Consider the following 21,481-nt stretch of genomic DNA (forward strand, 5'->3'; position numbering starts at 1 on the left):
CAATTTCATTCTTGATATCAAAAATGAACATTTTACTAGTGGAAATTGAATTGTTGATATCAAAAATAACCATTGTTACTAGTAGAAATCTAATTCCTGATATCAAGAATTAGCATTTTAATTAGTAAAGATTTGATTGTTGATATCAAGAATACATATCCTGTGAATGAATAAAAGGCTTGCCGTAATGAATCAACCATTTGAATGAATGAATGAATGAATGAACAACTCACTCAACTCATTGCCGCCACCTACTGGCACTTTTAGTTTCATGTTTAGAGCATGATTTCAAATTTGAATGTTCATTTTTTTTTTTTTAAACATAAATGCCCATTTAAAACTGACTAATAACAATTTATGCAGGTCTAATTGTTGAACATTCTGTATAAATATGCATAAATGTTATGGTAGTCAATATGTTTTTGTTTTTTTGTAACACAATGACTTTAAATGATCTTTTGGGGGCCCATTTCTCAGTCCAAATTGATTGTGATTTGTAATGAGATAATTAATAATTTTGTTAATTAATTTGAATTAGATTAATTTGAATCTATAAATAACTAAAAGCCCTTTCCAACCGGTTCCAATTTATTTACTGTAAGATGGCCCCTTCTTATCTAAATTGCCATTTCTTGGTCAGAATATGTTGCAATCATGATCACAATTCAGTTATTGGGTTAGCTGTGTTTTTAAAGTGTCATATTCTGACATTTGGATGGTTATAGAGCAGGAAGAAAAAGAAAATCCAAAGTTTTCACAGGTTAATGGGGCACTAGTTTAATAACTGTGAGGTTTCAGCTCTGTAAATTATTAAGAAAGTAGATAGCAGAGAGGAAGTGCTGCCCAGAGAATGAGTAAGGCCTGGCTTTTTCACACTCCGTCTCTGTCTGGAGGAAGCGCAGCGGCGATTCATCTGCCTCGTCAAACGTACGGCGCCGGCTCCTCAATTACCAGCGACCTCGGCTGTAACCAGCACATGTAAAGCACAAGGAACATGCAGTTAATTTCAACAAGCATTAAAAGGCTGAGTGAAAGAGCGCGTGTGTGCCAAGTAACACCCTGCATGTTGCGACAAGCGATGACGGAATGGCAATTAATGGAGCTTCAAAGTTGGCTATGATCGCTGGCAGGCAGCTGTGTTTTTTTTTTTAAAGGCGGTCACTGATTCACGGAGGTCTCTACGCCTGTCTTCCTGTCTCTCAGTCTCTCGCTGGCACATCTGTCAGGGATGTCTCAGAATTGAATGAATAGTGAGGAGAGACCTTTTGTTTGTTTCCTAACGGTAAATGGCTGATGAGACCGAGAAGCGTTTAGGAGACGTATGTTTTTGCGGTTGCATTCCTGACTGACTGACACCGCTGTAGTTGCTACATGCATTTTTCCACACGATGCGAATCAAACTTCAAACTCCACACTCACTCTCTTGATTGATGCATATTAAATAAATAATTTGTTGTTGAAGCATATTCCTTCATTTCTAAATTCTGTTTCATCGTTATTCAGAATACCCCATCCATCTCGTGCAATTTAAATGACTTAAAAAAGGAACATCATTCTGAAGGGTTTTTTTATACTAATGGACATCAGTGTCTTCATTTTTTTATTTTTTTATTAATCCCATTATGGGCTATGATTGATCTTTCTTATGTAGTCTGGTTGCAAATTGTTCCAGGAAACATGATTTTACATTTTCCCATCTCTCTCTTCTCGCTTTGCAGGAGCATCCAGCTAAACCCCATCCGTTTTCAGAACCACCTTCGACAAGCCATGGCGTATCGACTGCTGGGAAACCCCTGTGAGGCAGCGAGGTAAAATTGGCATTAATGGAGGGCTCAGAAAGGGTCCTTTCCTCGAAATGAAGACAGATTCAGTAGGAGAAAAGCTCCCAGTCATTTAGACAAACCCCACAAACACATGTCTGCCCAGTGGTTCGTTACATCTCCCTCTGTTCTGTCGGCCTGTGCTGGAAAAATATGTTCTTGGCAAAACATAAATACTGGCGTTTCAGTGTGGTACGCGTGGAAGACGACAATTAGAGCTACGGTTACATCTACTCCCGCCACTGCTGACTCACATCTTCCCCTGTCACCTCCGCATTCTAATGTTCCATATGTGTTTTAATGATACGGCTACCAAATGCCTATGTTCCACCATTGGTCTTTTAGAGATGACAGCTACCATTAGTTATTGGACGGAGATGGAATAAATCGTTTAGAGGCGTCAGTTGCGCCAAATGCCATGGCCAACTGGTGGCTGCGGGGGCCATTTATCACGAGAAAGTCATATTCTGTTTGATCATTATCAAGCCACATTAACCCAGTTGAAATAGATTAGAGCAAGAAATGGGTACTTTGGTCTCTTTCTCTCACTTGTTCTTCCTTTCCACCCCCTCTCGCATTTGAGTTTCTGCAAGCAGAAATAGATCAACTCCGCCACCCTGCCTACAAATTTAGTGCCACTGCCCCAGTGGGGGAAGAGATGTTTTCTGGGAACATTGCAGAAGTGCATTTGGTGTACATCGCACTTGTACTATCTGAATCAGGCTCTTTATGCTCTTTCTTTGCAGTAGGTGTGTATTTGGTCTGGCTAGCTTTGCTTACAATTGTAAGTTCAATGAAGAAAGATTGTTCTTACTTTTAGTGGGCCCCAAAAAGTATTTGAATATCTAATGCGAACTTAAAAGTGCATGAACATCATTGCATTATATCAAACTTGGTGGCAACTATTTTAAAGAAAGAGAGCACATGCATAGTCGTGGCCTAATGGATAGAGAGTTGGACTTGTAAAAACCGAAGATTGCGGGTTCAAGTCTCAGGTCCGGCAGGGATTGTAGATGGGGGGAGTGAATGTACAGCGCTCTCGACACCACGACTGAGGTGAGACCCTTGAGCGAGGCACCGAACCCCCAACTGCTCCCAGGGTGCAGCAATATGGCTGCCCACTGCTCCGGGTGTGTGTTCACGGTGTGTGTGTGTTCACGGTGTGTGTGTGCACTTGGATGGGTTAAGTGCAGAGCACAAATTCTGAGTATGGTAACCATACTTTGCCACGCGTCACTTCACTTCACTCTCTCCCACTTTGCTTCCTGTCACTTCTACACTATTCTATACTAATAATCAAATAATAATAAGTCTAAAAACACCAAAAAAAAAAAAAAAAAAAAAAAAAAAAAAAAAAAATAGTATTATATATTGAATATATTTTTTATCATTTTAAATAACTCTAAATATCGGTTCTATTTCAATATGTAATTTAATTTATTTCTGTGATGGCAAAGCTGAAGTTTTATTCATTATACCTGGCTAGGATTATTGATGAATAGAAAGTTCAAGAGAAGAACATTTCAAAGATTAAATTTAAACACATATATATATACATATATATATAAAATAGTACAAACTATTGACACAAAGGTCACACAAAGGTTGACTTTCACAAAAAGCTGATATGTGATTAAGACTCCGCGTACACAGACTGGCACCAAATTAAAATCTTTCTACATTCCCATCAAATGAATATCTGCTGACATTGCCCAGTACAGTCCACTCCTGAAACTCCATGCTATATTAAAGCAGATTCCAAGCGCAGTTTGTCAGAGCACAATGCATGGTTGAGCACAATGCATTTCAAAGAAGCGAGCACGGCCATTGACGCTGGCGCCACTCTTTAACCTAATCACATCCTCCCTCCAGCAAATGCTGCTCAGCCATTTGAGCTCTTTAAGAGGAAAATGCATCTATGTTTTGAAGTTCACATGCCAGTAAATTTCACAGAAGCAATAGCTCTCCAGTACAAAGAAACCAAATTATTCTCCACATTTTCATTATTGTACCATTTTCTTCCTTATTTTGGTAATGGTTACTTATATCCATCCATGACTCCTGTATTGAGACGTAATTTTTTTTTTTTTAAGAAATCTCTTTTTTTCCATTTCTGTAGGCAGTATCAAAGTCAGATGTCAACGCACACAATCAGAAAACATTAAAAACAGTAACAGCTTCTCCAGGAAATATGTGCATATAGATTCACCTCCCCTCGCAATCTTAACCAAAGAAAGAGTGAGTGACACATCAAGATATTGAACTCGAAAACGGAAATTATTCTAGAAGGCAATATCGTTCCGTTTGTGCTGGAGACAAGCTTTCTCAAAGCAGAAATAAAATTAACAGCGTAACCTTTGCTCTTGATGGATCCTGGCAGAATTTGCTTTAGGAAAGTGGTATCCATTGCTCACAGCAAGAGCCAGTACAACAGGAAACACTCCTAAATGCGCCGTCAGCATTTAACACGGGGGGGGGGAATGAACTTTATGGCTCATTTCCAAAGTCAGGTTTGTTTTTCAGTTGTTTTTCAGTTCTTGTGCAGAATCTGACTGAACATTTAAGGGTGTTAGCGACTTTCAGAAAATGAACTCACTTTTCACCTTAACTTGTTTATTTGTCTACTAACAGGGTCCAACCTTGGATATACAAGCATTATAGAAGAAATTTGATCATATTTGAAATTATATTTTGATGTAATTGACTCGCTCTCTCTCTGTGTTGTTCTGCGAAAAAAAGTTTGTGAGGATTTGGAGCTCCTGCTGTGGTCTTGAGGTCATGTCCGGATCGGAGTTACTTTGTGATGGTTTTGACATTGAGTGCGTTTTCTGTCAATAGCACCCTATCTAGTGATTTGAATATTACAGGTTGTCACTTTAAAAGACTGAATAAGAATGTTTATTCAAGCACCCCTGACAGCTCTCTTGTTAGCTAAGTTGCCCCATTCTCCATGAAAAGTGCATTTGTGGGTGTATGACTTTGGACAGCCAAATTAGTCTGTTTTTGGCTATTATGAGGCCAGATGCGTGCCCTCAGAAAGGCCGCTGACAGAGCCATCAGTCTTGAATGGGAGGTGTGCATGGAGAAAGAAGCTCAGTGAGCTAACGTTCTCTGCCAGCCCCATTTACAGAAATGACATCTTCTCTGCATTAAAATGATGATGCTTATCGCTCTCAAACAAGGTCAATTGTGGCAGCCCTTTATTCAATACTCACAGCTGTGAGAGACACTTCAGTGCTTAATCACAATAATGTTACACACATGTGTAATGTTAAAGTTGAGTGTTATGGCATGTTTGTGAAGCACCTAGACAGCATAGCCGGTGCATTTCAAAGGGTTAGCAGCAATATACAGCAATGCTTAGAAAATGCTCTGGTACCATAACTTTTATCAGTCAATAGCACAGATTTTTTAATTACTGTAATGGTAGCTATTGGATACTGCACTCTAAAAAATGCTGGGTTAAATACATCCCAGTGCTGGGTAAATATTGGACAGAAAACATGCTGGGTTGTTTTCAACCAACAGTTGGGTTAAATGTTTAACCCAACCGCTGGGTCTAAACAAGCCAATCACTGGGTTCGTCCATATTTTACCAAGCGCTGGGTTGTATTTAACCCAGCATTTTTTGGAGTGTGTATATATCACTTGATATTAAATAATTAATTGCTCAATAGCCCAGCTTTAGATTGACCTTGCCGTCATCTCACTCAAAGTTCACTATAATTATAGTTTTTTGTGGGTTACTTTTAACATAAAGAGTTGAAATTTTATATGGAATATTATTGTTAAGGTTAAATAATTCATATCAAATAATTCAAACTCTTATTATATTATTGTTATACTCTTATTATATGTGTGCGTGCGTGCATGTCATGCGTGTGTGTGTGTGAGTATAAACTATAATAGATTTATCTTTATTATACTATATTCTATAAAATACATTTAATTCTAGAATTTATGTTATATAGTAATAAATAATATGTAATTTAATATGGGCCATTTACTAAAATTAGACCATTATTTATTATATATATAATAATACATATAGTATTATATAATATTCTCTATTTATAGAATGATAGATAATTATATATAGATTATATTATTTTATATAGGCCTATAGAACATTACATAGAATACATGTACATGTACATTTAGTCATTTGGCAGACGCTTTTATCCAAAGCGACTTACAACTGGGGAATACAAAAAGCGATTAATCATGAAGAGGCAATCAGACAGAGGAAGTGCTCGTAACACCAAGTCTCAGTCATTGTTCAAATAAGTACAAGCTAGTAAGCGGAGAGAAAGATAGAAACGAACTATTCCTTCCTAGTAGCAAGTAAATAATTTAAACAACAGAACTGCGACCGAGTTATTCAAAACACTTACGCGAGCTGTCGTCCGTCTCTTCTGGTGACTAATCGGCTTTCCCTGATGTAATTTTATTCCATTTTGTTGAAGTAACTCGTTAACTCAGCGGTTCTCAATTCCAGTCTTCGCGCCTAAAATGCCTCTCTTAACACACCTGATTCAGATAATCTGCTCGTTAGAAGTGAGCTCCGTGCATGAACTGTGTTCCGAATAACATGGTCCCTACACAGTGTCTATTGTTCCCTACTCCCTGAGCAGGGGAAATCCGTTGAAGTTTACTTCACTTCGGAACATTCATTCACGGATTTTCGCTGCGCAACATCTTCACACACGAACAAGTGTGACATCATCTTTGTATATCAATTTAAATTCACTTCTCGCACAGTTCAGTGCACTTTGAATGAAACATATACGTTCGCTTCGAACTACAATCAGTGCAGGGCACTTACTTTCGAATAGAACAAATGTCTGAAGCGATAAGAGAAACATACAAAATGTATGCTTTGATGAGAAGAATCCCACAATGCATTGCATCAAGCACATTCAATTAATTCAAAAAAGAAAATAATAATAATAATTTAAAAAATAGTTGCGTTTCATTAAACACACTGTTTACCCAAGAGTATCTCCACCTTTTTTTAGACTACTGGAATCAATGAACTTCTGGTATAGTACTGTCCTATAGCAAAGTGTGGTAGTAGCTATTTCTAGTAACTGTCGATCACACCTGATGTTATTATAATCTAGTTTGTAGTATATTATATACATAATTACTTCTAGTAAACATAACATTTTAGTATATTATATTAAAACATGTATTAGAAATAAGTTCCAATAGTGTAAAAATGGATAAGATCATTATTGCTTTGTCCTCTTGTGGAACACTTACTTCACCTTTTGTACTTAATTTTCTCACAATTTCCACAGACAATGCTGCACCGGAAGTGGTGTTGGGCACTTAGGCTAAATGTAAAAGCAATCATGCAGTCCATTTCACTTCCTACTGTATGTAGGCAGAGAGCAAGGCTAGGTTTTAGAACATTGCGTCCTGATGCAAATTTAGTTTGTTTGGTTGTTTTTTGGGGAGGAGGGGGGTGTGAAATGCATAAACAATTTGATTTGTCAAGCTTGGACAGGGGGAATGGGAGGAATGAGAGAGCATTGAACCAAACCTCACACCGCGGAGCCAAGAATGCGCTAAATGCTGACGCTATAGGAAAACAATGCAGATTGCCTGAAGCCAATCTCCAGTTTTTGCCTCACCGTGTGAATTAGGGGACATGCTGCTATTCACAGGCAAAATACTGCTGCATATTTTAGCGCTGCTGTTCAGCAGGAATGTGGCCTTCTAAAAGCTCAGCGTTCCCGTGAAGGAGGTGTTAGAACGCACAGGCTCTCACAAACTATCGCCCTGGGTGCGAGGGCACACAGCGGCCAGTCAGACAGGCCATGCCCCTGTTTGCCGAGGGCAACAGCTGGGTCTTTGCCCCCCAACACTTCTCACTTTTAAGGATGTAATAGTCTGTCGGAGTTGTAGGCCTCACATAGCAGCCCTAATGGCGTGTTTCTCTCTGTGGCAGCCACCAAGGGCCTCTGCTGCCAGACTTGTTATTATCTTGATATGAAGTGCCCTGCTTAGAAATCTCTCCACTCGCTTTCCATCCTTCTATACCCCTGTTTCTTTGCTTTCATTTTTTTGTATCCCTTTGGCATACATCTTATTGCTTGACACCCCCGTGTGGCCAAAGCCGGTGAAATAACAAGAACTTTGAAATTACCTCGACTCCCGGCCTACACACTGAATGTAACTTTGTCATCGATGCCTGCTAGTGGACATAAAAGTGATTTATGTGACAGGCACAAACATTGACAGCTGGAAAGTAAAGCAGGGCTACATGCAGAGTTTGAGAATGCATTACACTATAGTACACTTCTTTTATATATATATATATATATATATATATATATATATATATATATATAGGTTTTTACAAAAGCTTGAAAACTGAACTGAAGTCTGATCGGGTCATTTCTGCTATGAAATTTCATGTCCCTGTGATATATGTGTTAATATACTGTAGTACTTTGTCTTGTATACCCTAGCAGCAAAAATACCCCAGTGGCACAAAACTACACATATTATACTGGATATAATTTAGCATTATTATTACTTTTAATACTTCTCCTATATTCTTCGTAGTGGCTATTTTATTTTTCACTGATTTCTTCCATTCAACTTCCTCTCCCTTTAATGAGAAATCATGGATAGATGTCGTATGAAAATATAAATTTGTACCATAGAAATTTAATAATTCTTGTTATTAAACCAGTGTCAGTATCACAAAAAATGAATACTAGCCTAAATAAAATAAATAAATCAAGCTCACTGAAGACACGTAATGTCACGGTACGCTGTTGCAGGAAGAACGTGGGAGGCACAAAGAAGCGTTAACAGTCTTTAATAGGTGAACACAGGGGTAAATCCACAACAGGAGCAGGAACAAACACACGTACATCACAAGTAGACCCGACAGGGGAGAAAAGCACAGACAGGAACTTAAATGCACAGGACAGGAACATGACCAAATAAGGAAAAACAGGAACATATATATGGGCAATTATATGACGGAGGGAGGAGCCATGGTGGATGAATGGCCGACCGACGGTGGCGGATTCAGGTGGTGGAGGAGCCCGAGGCGGAAACAGAGAGCCTACGAGTCAGGGGGATGCCAAGGATTCGGGGGGTCAGGGTGAGGACCAAGGTGGAGCTGGAGGGACAGAGCGACGAGGTGTAGCCGAAGGAGCGGAGTCCTGAGGCAATGGCGGGTTGACGCCCAACCACGGTGGAGCCAGAGGGACAAGGGAGCCCGGTGGAGCTGGTGGATCGACGGGTGACGGTGGAGGTGATGGAGGTAGGAGCCGAGGTGGAGTCACTGGGTCTACGGGCCGAGGTGGAGTTCGGGCCTCGGAGGCTGGAAGTGAGGGATTCTCCAGCCACGGCGACGATGGAGGATGGCAGACCCACGAAGCTTGCACCATATTGATGGTGGGCTGAGGGCTAGCAGAGGGGCTGCCAGACAACAGCGGTGGAGGAGGCAGGAGCGGGCGGGCGGCCGGGGGGATGGGTTGGGGTTTATTTGTGAGCCTCCGGGCTCTCTGGGCACCCCTCCGGGATCAGAGCCCACTCTTGGCTGTACTCGGGGACTGAGTCTCTCTCTCGGCTGGACTGGGAAACGGGAGCCCACTCTGGGCTGGACATGGGGACAGGAGACGAAGGAGGGCTGGATGGGACTATCTATTTCCCAGTCTATAAGGTCCTCCTCAAAGTCCAGCAGTCCCAGATGCACAATCAGCGGGACATGGCTCTCCGTCATCGGTGGGCTCAGGCTTGAGCTCCGCACATCCTCAACCTAAAACAAAGTACATCCCCAAACATAACACCTTTTTTTCTACCACCACTGGAAGGTAGACGCCCATTAACATAAGAGACATTAACATGCAGTCTATAGATCAGACAACGGTGAGGTGTCGACATAAACACTATTGTACAGTCCCAGAAAGTCAGGAAGGAGACAAATGAAGAAAGGATGATTTTAAACTAGAAAATTTTAGACTAGTTAGGACGTTGATGTGAAACGTTTAGATACTGACTAATTTCTCAATACATGTTTGATACTATCAGTCAGGGTAACGCATTGAAATCCAAATAAACAACAGCACATCCCCCAGATAATAGGGCTAAGCATGCAAGTCTGGGAACATCTTAATTCACAGATAGGCATCTGGACTGCATGGATCGCAATTTTACTCACGTAAGTTCTTTTAGAACTTTGTTTTATTTCTTAAACTATTTTGTTTCTTCATTTGCCTTCATAAGTGGCAAATGTGCTGCAACTCTTAGGGTCTAAAAAGAACATGTCCAGGCATATCAATTTTTTCAGAAGCATGGATGGATTAGATAGTTGCTGGCTTGGATAATTGTTTGCCATTTTGATCTATTGAGCAGCCATTGATGATTATAGGGACAAAATGTTTGGAAGAGTCTTTCATGTCAAAACAAAAGAACGCAATGCCTCTCATCTCATTCATTCTTGTTCTTTTTGAAAGGTGTGAAACAACTAGAGTGTTTAACGGACCAACCCATCCGAGATCGCTGTAACACATGGTAAAACAAAATGGCCGAATCACATCCTGATCACAAAATCGCCACTGCCAAAAACAGGAGGTCAGAGGTATCAGATTGACACCTGGGTGTCATAAACATCAAGAAACAGGAACAGGTGGTCTGAGGTGTCAATTTGATCATAAATCAATCACTTGACAGGAAGTCCCCCATATATTCTTCTCTGGAGTAATGATGCTGAAAATTTACAGGAATTAATTATATTTTAGAATATATTAAAATAGAAATATATTACTGTATCACAATATTACTGTTTTTACTGTACTTTTGATCAAATAAATGCAGTATTTGTGTTACCATTTTTTTTGGTCCCTGGTGATGCAGTAACTAATTGTTTTTGCCTTATTATAATTAAAGATTTATTTTTGGCATATTTGCCTTTATTGGGACAAAACAGAGAGAGAGGAAGAGAAAGAGGGACATGATCGGGAACGGACCACAAGCCTAGACTCGACTGAGGGTCGTCCTGAAGCACAACCGTGCTGTTTCTAAGCACTACCCACAAGGCTTTCTGCTCTGATGCAACCTTTCTTTTAAGCTACAGTTTAAAGGTCCCTCATCAAAGGAATAGTGTTTTCAGTCCTGTTACCTCAGACGCTAGTGAAAGCAATTAAATGGTAAATTCACAAATCCAGCATGCTTCTTTTCAAAGCAAAAGGATGGTGTCATGCGTTGATCACATGACAGGGTTTAAATGGCATTTAAAGGGCGATCCAGGCCTGTTCTGGGGGAGAGAAAGATAAGTGCTGCTTGTGCTCTGTTATAATGACGCACACACACACAAACACACACTCTAGCATCCAGTTTCTGTGTGTCCGGTCTCTAGTCAAGCTCACCGTGCCGCTCAGCACCACATCATACACAGACAAAAACAATTAGCATTTAATTTGATGCTTGGGTAAGAAAACAAGGGATGAGTGACACACCATGTCTCGGCTCTCATCCAAAAACCGTCCCATTTCAAAAAGAGAAAGCGGTGTTACACACCAGGAACTCTTCTCAGACCGAGCAGCATAGCGCCACAGGAATCGGCTCGTCCGCCGGCACACAACAGTGCGTGACTGCTGCTTCAAAGCTGCAAATGTGGCACCTGAACAGATGCAGAAGTAGAAACACTTAACCAGCCCTGCTGCATCCTTAACTGTAAATGCCGTGTTTACCCACAACAACATTTCAACCCCTGAGGGGACAAGTAGGTACTGTGGTTAATTATTTGTAAACATTTAATTGGCATTTACACCCGAGAGAATTGCTCCGTTCACCCCAGCAGGACACTTGCACATCCTCATCAAGCATTAATCAAGCAAGCTAAATGAGGCCTCCCCATGATTCCTGACTCAGTGGTATCGAGACAGGGGGTGATGCTGGATTGTTATTCAGCGATAGCTTGAAGAAAGCGAAACGATACGTTTACTGCCTGGAAACACTCCAGATTAGCAGATCATCAAGAGGTTTTGAGTTTAGTGACGTCACAAAGATTTTGACTATGCCCTCAATCCGAGGAGTCCTTAGCCATCTTCAAGAATCGGCTAAAAACACATCTCTTCCATCTTTATTTGACCCTCTAACTCAAGCACTCTCTATTCTAATTATTTTCTTTAAAAAAACTTGCCCCTTTTAGACTTGCACTCTATTCACTTACTAACTGCTTGTTTTCTTTAAAAAAATAAAATAAATAACACGCATTTCTATTCTTATAGTATTATCTATTTGTTTTCTTTTTATTATACAATTAATAAAAAGCAAAAAAAAAGGGCTCTAACACTAGCTTGCTCTATTCTTTTTCTATTCTATCTGTTTTCTTTTTATTTATAATATAATTTAAAAAAAACCTTGCTACATGTACTGCATTAAGCTAAATGAGACTTGTTATAGCACTTGCATATGATTGCTCTTTTGTTGATTTTGATTGCTTCCATTGTTCTCATTTGTAAGTCACTTTGGATGAAAGTGTCTGCTAAATGACTAAGTGTAAATGTAATAGCACACTACACTTCATTTCTGGCAGGATTTAGTATGCAGAAATCCTGAACGACATTGGAGTTAGGGTTAGAGTACACTTCATTGCATACTATATCCTTTAATTCATTGTGCTCGACTTGACCTTCCATTTCCATTTTTTCCGATATACTACAATAACTCCATCTTTAATGCATCCATCTTTAATCCATCCATAATCATTTTATTTTCCAGATCATTCGTCTCAATGGAAATGGGAGGTCACGTGCATATTTTGACAATTGTTGTTGGTCAAAATCTATAACAAAAACGGTCAAAAGTTTGAAATTGCTAAGATTATTGAATGTTTTTGAAAGAAGTATCTTAGTCTAACCAAGGCTATAAAAATGGTAATATTGTGAAATATTGCCATTTACAATTTTATTATTATTATTTATTATTATCATTATTATTATTATTTTAAAATCTTTATTCCTGTGATGGCAAAGCTGTTCTTATTTTTCATAATTTTTGGTAATTTGTTATCAATTTAATGCATCCTTGCTCAATAAAAAAAATGTATTTCTGTCGGGAAAAAATACTTTACTAACCCCAAATTTGAGACAATATTGCAAGATTACCAACACTGTAAAAAATTCTATAGTTTTTACCCCAAAAAAAAAGAAAGAAAAAAAGGCAGCTGTGGTTGCCAGAATATTTTTGTAAAAGAATACAGAAACATTTATCATATACTGACAAGCACCATGATAATTCAGGTGGTAAAAGAGGAAACCATATGTGACCCTGGACCACAAAACCAGTCTTAAGTCGCTGGGGTATATTTGTAGCAATAGCCAAAAATACACTGCATTTATTTATTAAATTATTTATTTTTCTTTTATGCCAAAAAATCATTAGGATATTAAGTAAAGATCATGTTCCATGAAGATATTTAGTTAAGTTTCTTACCGTAAATATATCAAAACTTCATTTTTGATTAGTAATATGCATTGCTAAGTACTTAATTTGGACAACTTTAAAGGCAATTTTCTCAATATTTAGATTTAGATTCCAGATTTTCAAATAGTTGTATCTCGGCCAGATATTGTCCGATCCTAATAAACTATACATTAATGGAAAGCTTATTTATTCAGCTTTCAGATTATGCACAAATCTCAATTTCGACAAATTGACATTTAAGACTGGTTTTGTGGTCCATTGTCACATATGAAGAATCAAAGTTTCTCACAAGCTGAAGTATATACTAACAAACAGAAGATGTACAGATTCATTCACGCAAACACAAAACATGGTAACAAACACGACACTTAAATAATGCAATAAACTTTCATTAATCAACAAAACTCTAATGTACATAACTGATAACAAAAACTATTAAGAAACATGAGTAGTTAAATACTTTCGAAATGTGGAAGTGTCATGTTTTGTTCTTTTTTACTTCTAAAAACTGTAACATTTACTGCATTTTACTGTAAAATGACATAAAACGCCTGATTAGATCTTTTACCGTTTTTCCCTGTATACAGGACGGGTATTTACTGTTAACCTATTAACAGTTTTGACTATATTTTACAGTTAAAATTGCACTCATTTCTTTACAGTGAGGAGAATTAACACTATACTGAATATTTTTATCAAATCATTTATATTTCCTAACATTCAAATCCAAACATAGCTTCTAGTCTCTGGAGATGAGCCACATCTTTGGTCATTAGATGACTCAGTCATGACAAACACAGTAGCTGTTTCCTAGAACAAAACCAACTCTGGAGTCTCTTCACTCAAACACCCACAAATACGTAAAGAGATCCACAGATCTGATGAAGAAGATGAAGCATTGCAAGCACAATGACAAGACTACACTGGTAACAACTGATAGAATTCTCACTGTTTTGTTTTAATTTCCTGCAATATATAATAAAAGTGCGTGTTAATTTTGCCTTGTGAAACGTGCCCTTCTATTCAAAAACTAGTCATTTGATTCAACCAGGCCAGATAATTTAATCATCTTAGTTTATCAAAATGTGTTCTGGAAAATAGCGTCTAATACAATCCAAGTCAAGTACTTTCCAGTGCATTCGTGAATTTGGAGGGGTCTTAATTATATTTCATAGCACAAGGTGATGAGGAAGGTAATATTTCATCCTTAACACTACTCTGCTGTTTTTTAATGTGTCTCCAGAGTTTTTCATGCAACGCGTAACTGCATCATCAATTTGAAGTTCTCACATGCATATGCATGTCACACGATGCTCTCTACTGACACATTTAAAAGATAGCCTGAACTTCACTGTATGACTTTTCCGATACTTCTCTGTCCTTGCTTAAGCAAAAATACTTTGTGTATTGAGTTTCTTAAACAATGACACCAGCAATGTAATTATAAATAGGAGAAAATGAACTTGCAGAATAAGCACTGCGATATGGCATGACAAGACTGCTATTGTTTCAAATGATCACAGCCATGAATGATATTCAGACAATTGGTTTTATACAAGTTAAATAAACATATAATATTTACATACAGTAGTATATAATGCCAGTTATCTTATGTATTTAAGCATGAATCAGTATCTGAATCAGTTGATTGAATTGTTCACTCATAAAGTCAGTCACTTGTTATTGTCACCTACTGGCATAAATAACAAAAATATAACACTAGCCAGCATTTACTTCGTTTATTATTTCCTTATTTAATAGAAATGCATGTCTTTTTGACTAAGGGTCTTTGGAGAAGTCGTGGCCTAATGGTTAGAGAGTCGGACTCGAATTGTAGGTGGAGGGAGTGAATAACCAGCGCTCTCTTCACCTTCAATACCACGACTGAGGTGCCCTTGAGCAAGGCACCGAACCCCCAACTGCTCCCCGGGCACCGCAGCAAATATGGCTGCCCACTGTTCACAGTGTGTGTGTGTGTTCACTGCTGTGTGTGTGTGCACTTTGGATGGGATAAATGCAGAGCACTAATTCCGAGTATGGGTTACCATACTTGGCCACATGTCACGTCACTTTTTTCTGTTTAAAAGAGTTCCACGGTATCAGCAAAAATGGCTTCATTTCATTTTTTATTTCATTATTTAATTAAATTTATAGATTGTAATGCATTATGATAATCATTTTTTTGCAACCAGAACTGCAGCAAACATATTGTAGACTACATTGAGAATTCTATTTAAATAATTTATTTAAATAACTTATAAATAGCTGTTTGTTCATTAACATAATGTAAACTAGATATAATATAATATAATACATATAGTATGCCAGGTTAGACCTCTGTTTCACTTTTTGTTTTGGGTCAATTTTCTCTTTCACATCGCTCAAATCTGATGATTTAATATCCATGGATTTTTTCATCTTTATTTTGACTCACTTGATCAGCCTATTGAAAGACATTTTTCTTTCAACACAAAACTGAAATCATAATTGCAAAATAAACATTTCTATTTTATACTTGTATATATTTATATGCATTTATTTATTTCTATATTTAGATTATATTTTAATATTATTTTATCAATTTTATATTGCATGTATATTGTGACAAACTATGTAGAATACTCTAGTTTAGAACATTTGTCATAGAAATAATGCCTTGTGTTGCACTTATGGAATATCATACTAACTTTCTATGCAGTAAAGTGAAAGTGAAGTGACATTCAGCCAAGTATGGTGACCCATACTCGGAATTCGTGCTCTGCATTTAACCCATCCATCGTGCACACACACAGCAGTGAACACACACACACCGTGAACATACACCCGGAGCAGTGGGCAGCCATTTATGCTGCGGCGCCCGGGGAGCAGTTGGGGGTTCGGTGCCTTGCTCAAGGGCACCTCAGTCGTGGTATTGAGGGTGGAGAGAGCGCTGGACATTCACTCCCCCCACCTACAATTCCTGCCGGCCGGAGACTCGAACCCGCAACCTTCGGATTACAAGTCCGAATACACTGTATTCTTTTTTATTATTATTATCTGAAACTATATGCAAAAATAAATATTTAACCTAATCTCATTGTCACATGACCTTCGTAAATTTAAGGTAAATGCATGCATACGGCGTCTACTCATCATATCCGGAGATAAATCACCTTGTTATTTAAAGATTTGTCACCACATGTTAATTTTACACTTTCATATCTCCCAAGTTTGATGATGTGATGCATACACATGAATATTATTAGCACAACGCTGTCACACTGAGAAAGAATACATGCAAGAGAGAGAAATTTGTGCCAGCAACTGCATGAGTCAGCCTGATGCAAGTGCTTTGTATCGTGGCACCGCATGGCGTGTGCACGTGTGTCTGTCGAGTGAATTCCCTTATCGAGTATGTGCCATGTCTCCTGTGCCGTCTCCCTCTAGACGATGTAACATCTTGATTGAAAGTTGTCTGATACTATCCGCCTGTTTCTGTCCTTGTCATTAGGGGCGCCATGATTGCTGACTACATTTACTGGCTGTCAGGAGGCAACAACCGGCACATAAGCAAGCTCATCAAACTGTATTGGCAGGTGAGGACGGATGGGCTGCTGGGTGCCCACTGCGGCCCAGCGCCCAATCAAAAGCTCAATGAATGATTATTGCTTAAAAGAGTGCCGACTGAGGTAGATCAGTGCGTATCAATCACAAAACGCCTGTGTGTAAAACATCAGCACCTTTGACCCAGAAGGAACACTGTTTAGTTTGGCAGTTCAGTGTTGTGTAACGCTCCTGTGATACTGGCCTAACGCTCATTATTCCTGGTTTATCCTTTCAGTTAAATCTGCGATGTGTATTATGTGTATAAAAAATTTAAAGATGGTGGAAATACTAATATAAGTGCTCTTAGCCCAGGCTGCCTCTCTCATTCGAACTCGAGGGAAAAGCGCTTTTTTCTAATTTACAGCATATAAATTAATGCATTTTGACCTCCTTAAAGTGGGTTGTATCAACCGTCTCATAATTTGCATTTGCTTGAAGTGAGTTGAGTTGAGTGTAGGATAACTCTCAGTGTACATCAAGCCCACTCCTTCATCATTTATGTATTTTTTCTATCCATTTTCATCCCACATAGATTGCAGTTCAGCTCGTGTGTTTATTTTGATGGCCCACAGTAAGGGTGAGCTTTTTCATCTTCTCCAACCCTGCGTTTTATTTTTTCCGCACTGAAAGGTTTTCGTATACAATAGAAACGTATTCACCACTGCTGCCAAAGAAATATGTTGTTTTGACCAATGTAAATGAAGAGAAGAATGTCTTTTTGTATATATTTTTGTCCTCTGAGGAAGAATAAAGTGCAATGATACACAGCAACACTTTTATCAGTGTTCCCTATGTAGAAGAGGGCAACATCCTGCAGATGTTAGTGCTGTAAATTCAAAAGAGAAAGACTAAATAAGATATACCTTAAGTGAAATGTGTCTTATCTAAGCTTTTGTCAGTGGTGTTTCATGGTAAAACGGCATAAATCGTTTCACAGAACTCAAATAGATCACCATGAGTTCAAGACTCAGTTTTACCTTTATAAATAATGCTTTCAAGTTTGCCATTAAACATTTTTTTGTCAGTATTGTCAATATTTATACTTTAGTGTTAGCCTCAAACAGCCTGCAAATCTGTTCTGACTGTCTGATTTTGTACAAAAAGCAGAAATCTGATTGGCTTCTATGATGCTAAATGCTAGATGGTTGTTCACTTCATGATGGTCACTTCCTGTCTTGGTCAGAATAACTAAAACTATTAAAAATCTTATTATTTTAAATATCGGAAAATTTTAAACAAAAACAATTTACAAAAATTTGGAATGTTGCCTTGTCAAAGCTGGCAACGAACTGAAGTGCTAAAATTACTAAAATTAACATTACATATAAAATAACATATGTAGCAAATTAGCTCAAAAGGGAAATGTATATAAATAATTACAATAATTACAATTAATTACAATTATTTATATCAGATGCAGTAACTGTAGCGTAATTAATATTGTCATCAACTAATCTGTTTGTCCAGCAAACATTTAGTGTAATTTTATATCAACTCTAAGAAATGATATTTTCGTGGCCACAGAACACTGCAAAAAATGCTTTTCTTAGATTTTTTGTCTTGTTTCCAGCCAAGCAAAAACAAGCAAAAAAATCTGCCAATGGGGTAATCTGCCAAATAATCTATGAAATAAGATTGGCAGATTATTTTGCTTGTTTCAAACAAAAACTCGCTTAATTTTGAATATTTTTTTCTGAAAACAAGACAATTATTTTTACTTGTCTAGAAAATCCTTCTTGATTGAAGAATATTTTGGCTGGAAACGACAAAAAATCTAAGTAAGAAAAGCATTTTTTGCAGTGAAAATAACATTCTTACAGCATTAATGCATTAGGGCATGTAGCTTGATTGGAATCGTGAAAGGGACATTATTCATAAGATGTGACAGAATCAGAAACTCATGTAATTTGTGCACAAACGTTTTATTAACTAAGCACTAACACAAACTAGTCTAACAAACAAACAAACATGCATACATACAAAAGGGGAGCAAAGTGGATGAAAGAAGTCATTAGAAGAACAAGGAATGAAGCTATGGAAAAGGAGTCAGTTAACCTTTGAGTGAAACCATCAGCAGCGTTTTTCGAGGTCTACAGCTATTACTAAACCTTTTTTTTTTTGTTTATTTAAATGTACGATACTTGCATTGCCTTGGTCGTTGACGAGTGTCCAGATGCAGTCTCGGATGAAAGTCTTGATGGTTTCACGGTTTGGACTTGCGATCACGTTCTTCTGGGTTTGAGTAGTGATGGACTCCAAAGATGTTCTGATTTGATGGTGATTGGGAGTTTCTTCCCAGGTGGAAAGTGAAGAAGAGCTAAGAGAGATCAGCTGAGATCCTAGGATCTTTGGTGAATGAAAATTCAAGGCCGAGGCCTGGCATGAACTTAGGGTGTCCTTAGAAGAATTCTAGCTCATCCTCATCTTCTCTGAATCTAAAAGAAGCTAGACTGCCTGTGTCGAGACCTGCCAGGCGCGATTGCGCCGGCTCTGGGACTTAGTCACCAGAAGACGAGAAGTTGATGAGAGACGAGTGAAGAGACTTAAAAGTTCCAAAACTAAGGCAGGTCACTGAAGTCAGGCCTTTTATGTTCTGTGGAGGTCACACCTCTTGTAGGTCAAAGAGCCAATGGTGACTTCCACTTCTGGAGGGAAAGTTTACTACTCTTTGTCTCTGAACATGGTAATTTGCATATGTAACTGGATTGGATGTTGATGCAAAGACATAGGTATAAACATATAATATACACTCTCAATTAGATCATCTGAAAACGAATTCATAGAGACCAAACATGGTATAGGTAAGGTTACGTGAACGAGCGGTTCTATCATAAGCATGCATAAAACAGTATACAATACAAAAGACAAAATATTCATTGTTTCCAGGTGTGTCTTGTCTATTTCCCTCGTTTCTCCCTGTATATAAAGTGTAGTCTGCCCATGTTTGCTTGTCGGGTCTGTAGTTCCTAGTAGACCAGGACACACACACAGAATAATTTCAAGACAGCACATTCCTTAGCAGGAGTTAAGACTTCCACTCCCAGCATCTGCATTTGACTGGCTGGCCGATTTCCTGCCCTAAATCTCCTTATCTCAGGAGACCTCTAAAACCCAGGATACATTTGAGGGAACATCTTAAATGGATTTAGAACAGAACCTTCAATGTTGTTCATGTGGCATCTGGAAAGGCTCCAGCACATACCCTCCCTGATATCTCCTGATCGTTTAACGCAGTAATTCAATAATGGTATCAACAAAGATGATGGTTTTACAACAGACGTCCGAGCTAAGAAAATCACCAGATCTCCATTCGGAGTGACATTCCCATGACCTCCCATTTCTCCCCAGCAGAGAAACGTGCCTTTTCTTCTTATTGGCAGAACAAAGAAGATCGGACCTTTATAAGTGTTCCCAAAAGGACAAATAATAATCGCTGCTGCCATTAAAGCAATATACTCAAAAGCAATATATACAATATATTTACAATATATATTCAGGTTGCATTTTATGAAATTAAATTAAGCTTGCTGTGTTATTGGAACCTATGGTATTGTTGTAATCTTTTGATGTCTAATTTTTACCGATCACTATTGTTTAGTTTCACATGCTTGCTGTGATTATTTAGAATTTAGGATTGTTTAATCTATGGCTTAACCGCGTAATAGATCAAATTGATATATGTACTTTGGATATGCAAAATACTTGGTGTTTGATTTCAAATGAAAGCTGATTTCATCAACAATAATCTGGTGTGGATGGAAATTGTCTTTTATCATCATAAGGTATGATTACAACACAGAAATCTGCTTTCAATTGTTTCTTCATGTGATAAAATAACTGGGCAGATAATTTATGCGCGGAAAACTGAGCCGTGCGGGGCTGGGCTCCGCCCTACAGAGACACTTGTGATTGGATCAAACAGCAAAAGGGGCGGACTGAAGTCAGCCCGTTAAAAGACAGACACCCAGCTTTGTGTTCTGCTCTCTTTGCTTGCTCGCGGGCTGTTTGAAACTTCGGCTCCTGCCCTGATCGCGCTGTTAAGCGCTTCCAGCCATTAACATCTGAGCATCGAACAACTATCAAGACTCAGTCAAACTTCTAAAGAAACGTTAACATCTGAAGCCATAAGAACTGAAACAGACTTCCTAAGAGCGTCATCACGTCATAGAGAAACCAACCAATCGCAAGAGGGCATCCCCAGTGACATCACGCAACAGCGATTTCAGCAGCCAATCCGCACCCGGGGTTCCCTCGAACAGGAAAGGAACGGAACTCAATTTAAAGCAAGTAAAATCAAACAATTCTTCCTAATGCCCGTGGCGAAGAGGATTCCGCCCGAGGCGATGATGTATCCACCCGCGGCGAAGATGAAACCGCCGTACACGACGATGAATGTTCCGCCCGCGGCGAAGAGGATACCGCTGCAAAGGGCGATGAACGTTGCGCCATCCGCGGCGAAGATGGCTCCGCCGTCTATTACGGCTCACCCCGAGCCGCCGAGGGTCAGGTACCGGTAGGCGTATTAATAGTATATGAGGGAATGTCATTCCCTCCAGTGCCTGCTCCTCGCCAGTGCCCTCCGTGCTGCAAGAGCGCCCTCGAGTGTCCGCGCTGCAAGA

At 38.8% G+C, this 21,481-nt stretch overlaps 1 protein-coding gene across 1 annotated transcript in view; it reads left to right on the top strand.

Moving 5' to 3' along the window:
• LOC306855427 (spermatogenesis-associated protein 16-like) overlaps positions 1–21,481 on the top strand; it is a 67,719-nt gene that overhangs the window by 14,930 nt on the left and 31,308 nt on the right. Inside the window, exons 4-5 of the mRNA XM_079394146.1 lie at positions 1,719–1,808; positions 16,768–16,852. Coding sequence (XP_079250272.1) covers positions 1,719–1,808; positions 16,768–16,852 — 175 coding nt within the window. The remainder of the gene's footprint in view (positions 1–1,718; positions 1,809–16,767; positions 16,853–21,481) is intronic.

This window comes from Barbus barbus (genome assembly GCF_936440315.1).
Source record: "Barbus barbus genome assembly, chromosome: 35".
Classification (NCBI taxonomy): domain Eukaryota; kingdom Metazoa; phylum Chordata; class Actinopteri; order Cypriniformes; family Cyprinidae; genus Barbus; species Barbus barbus.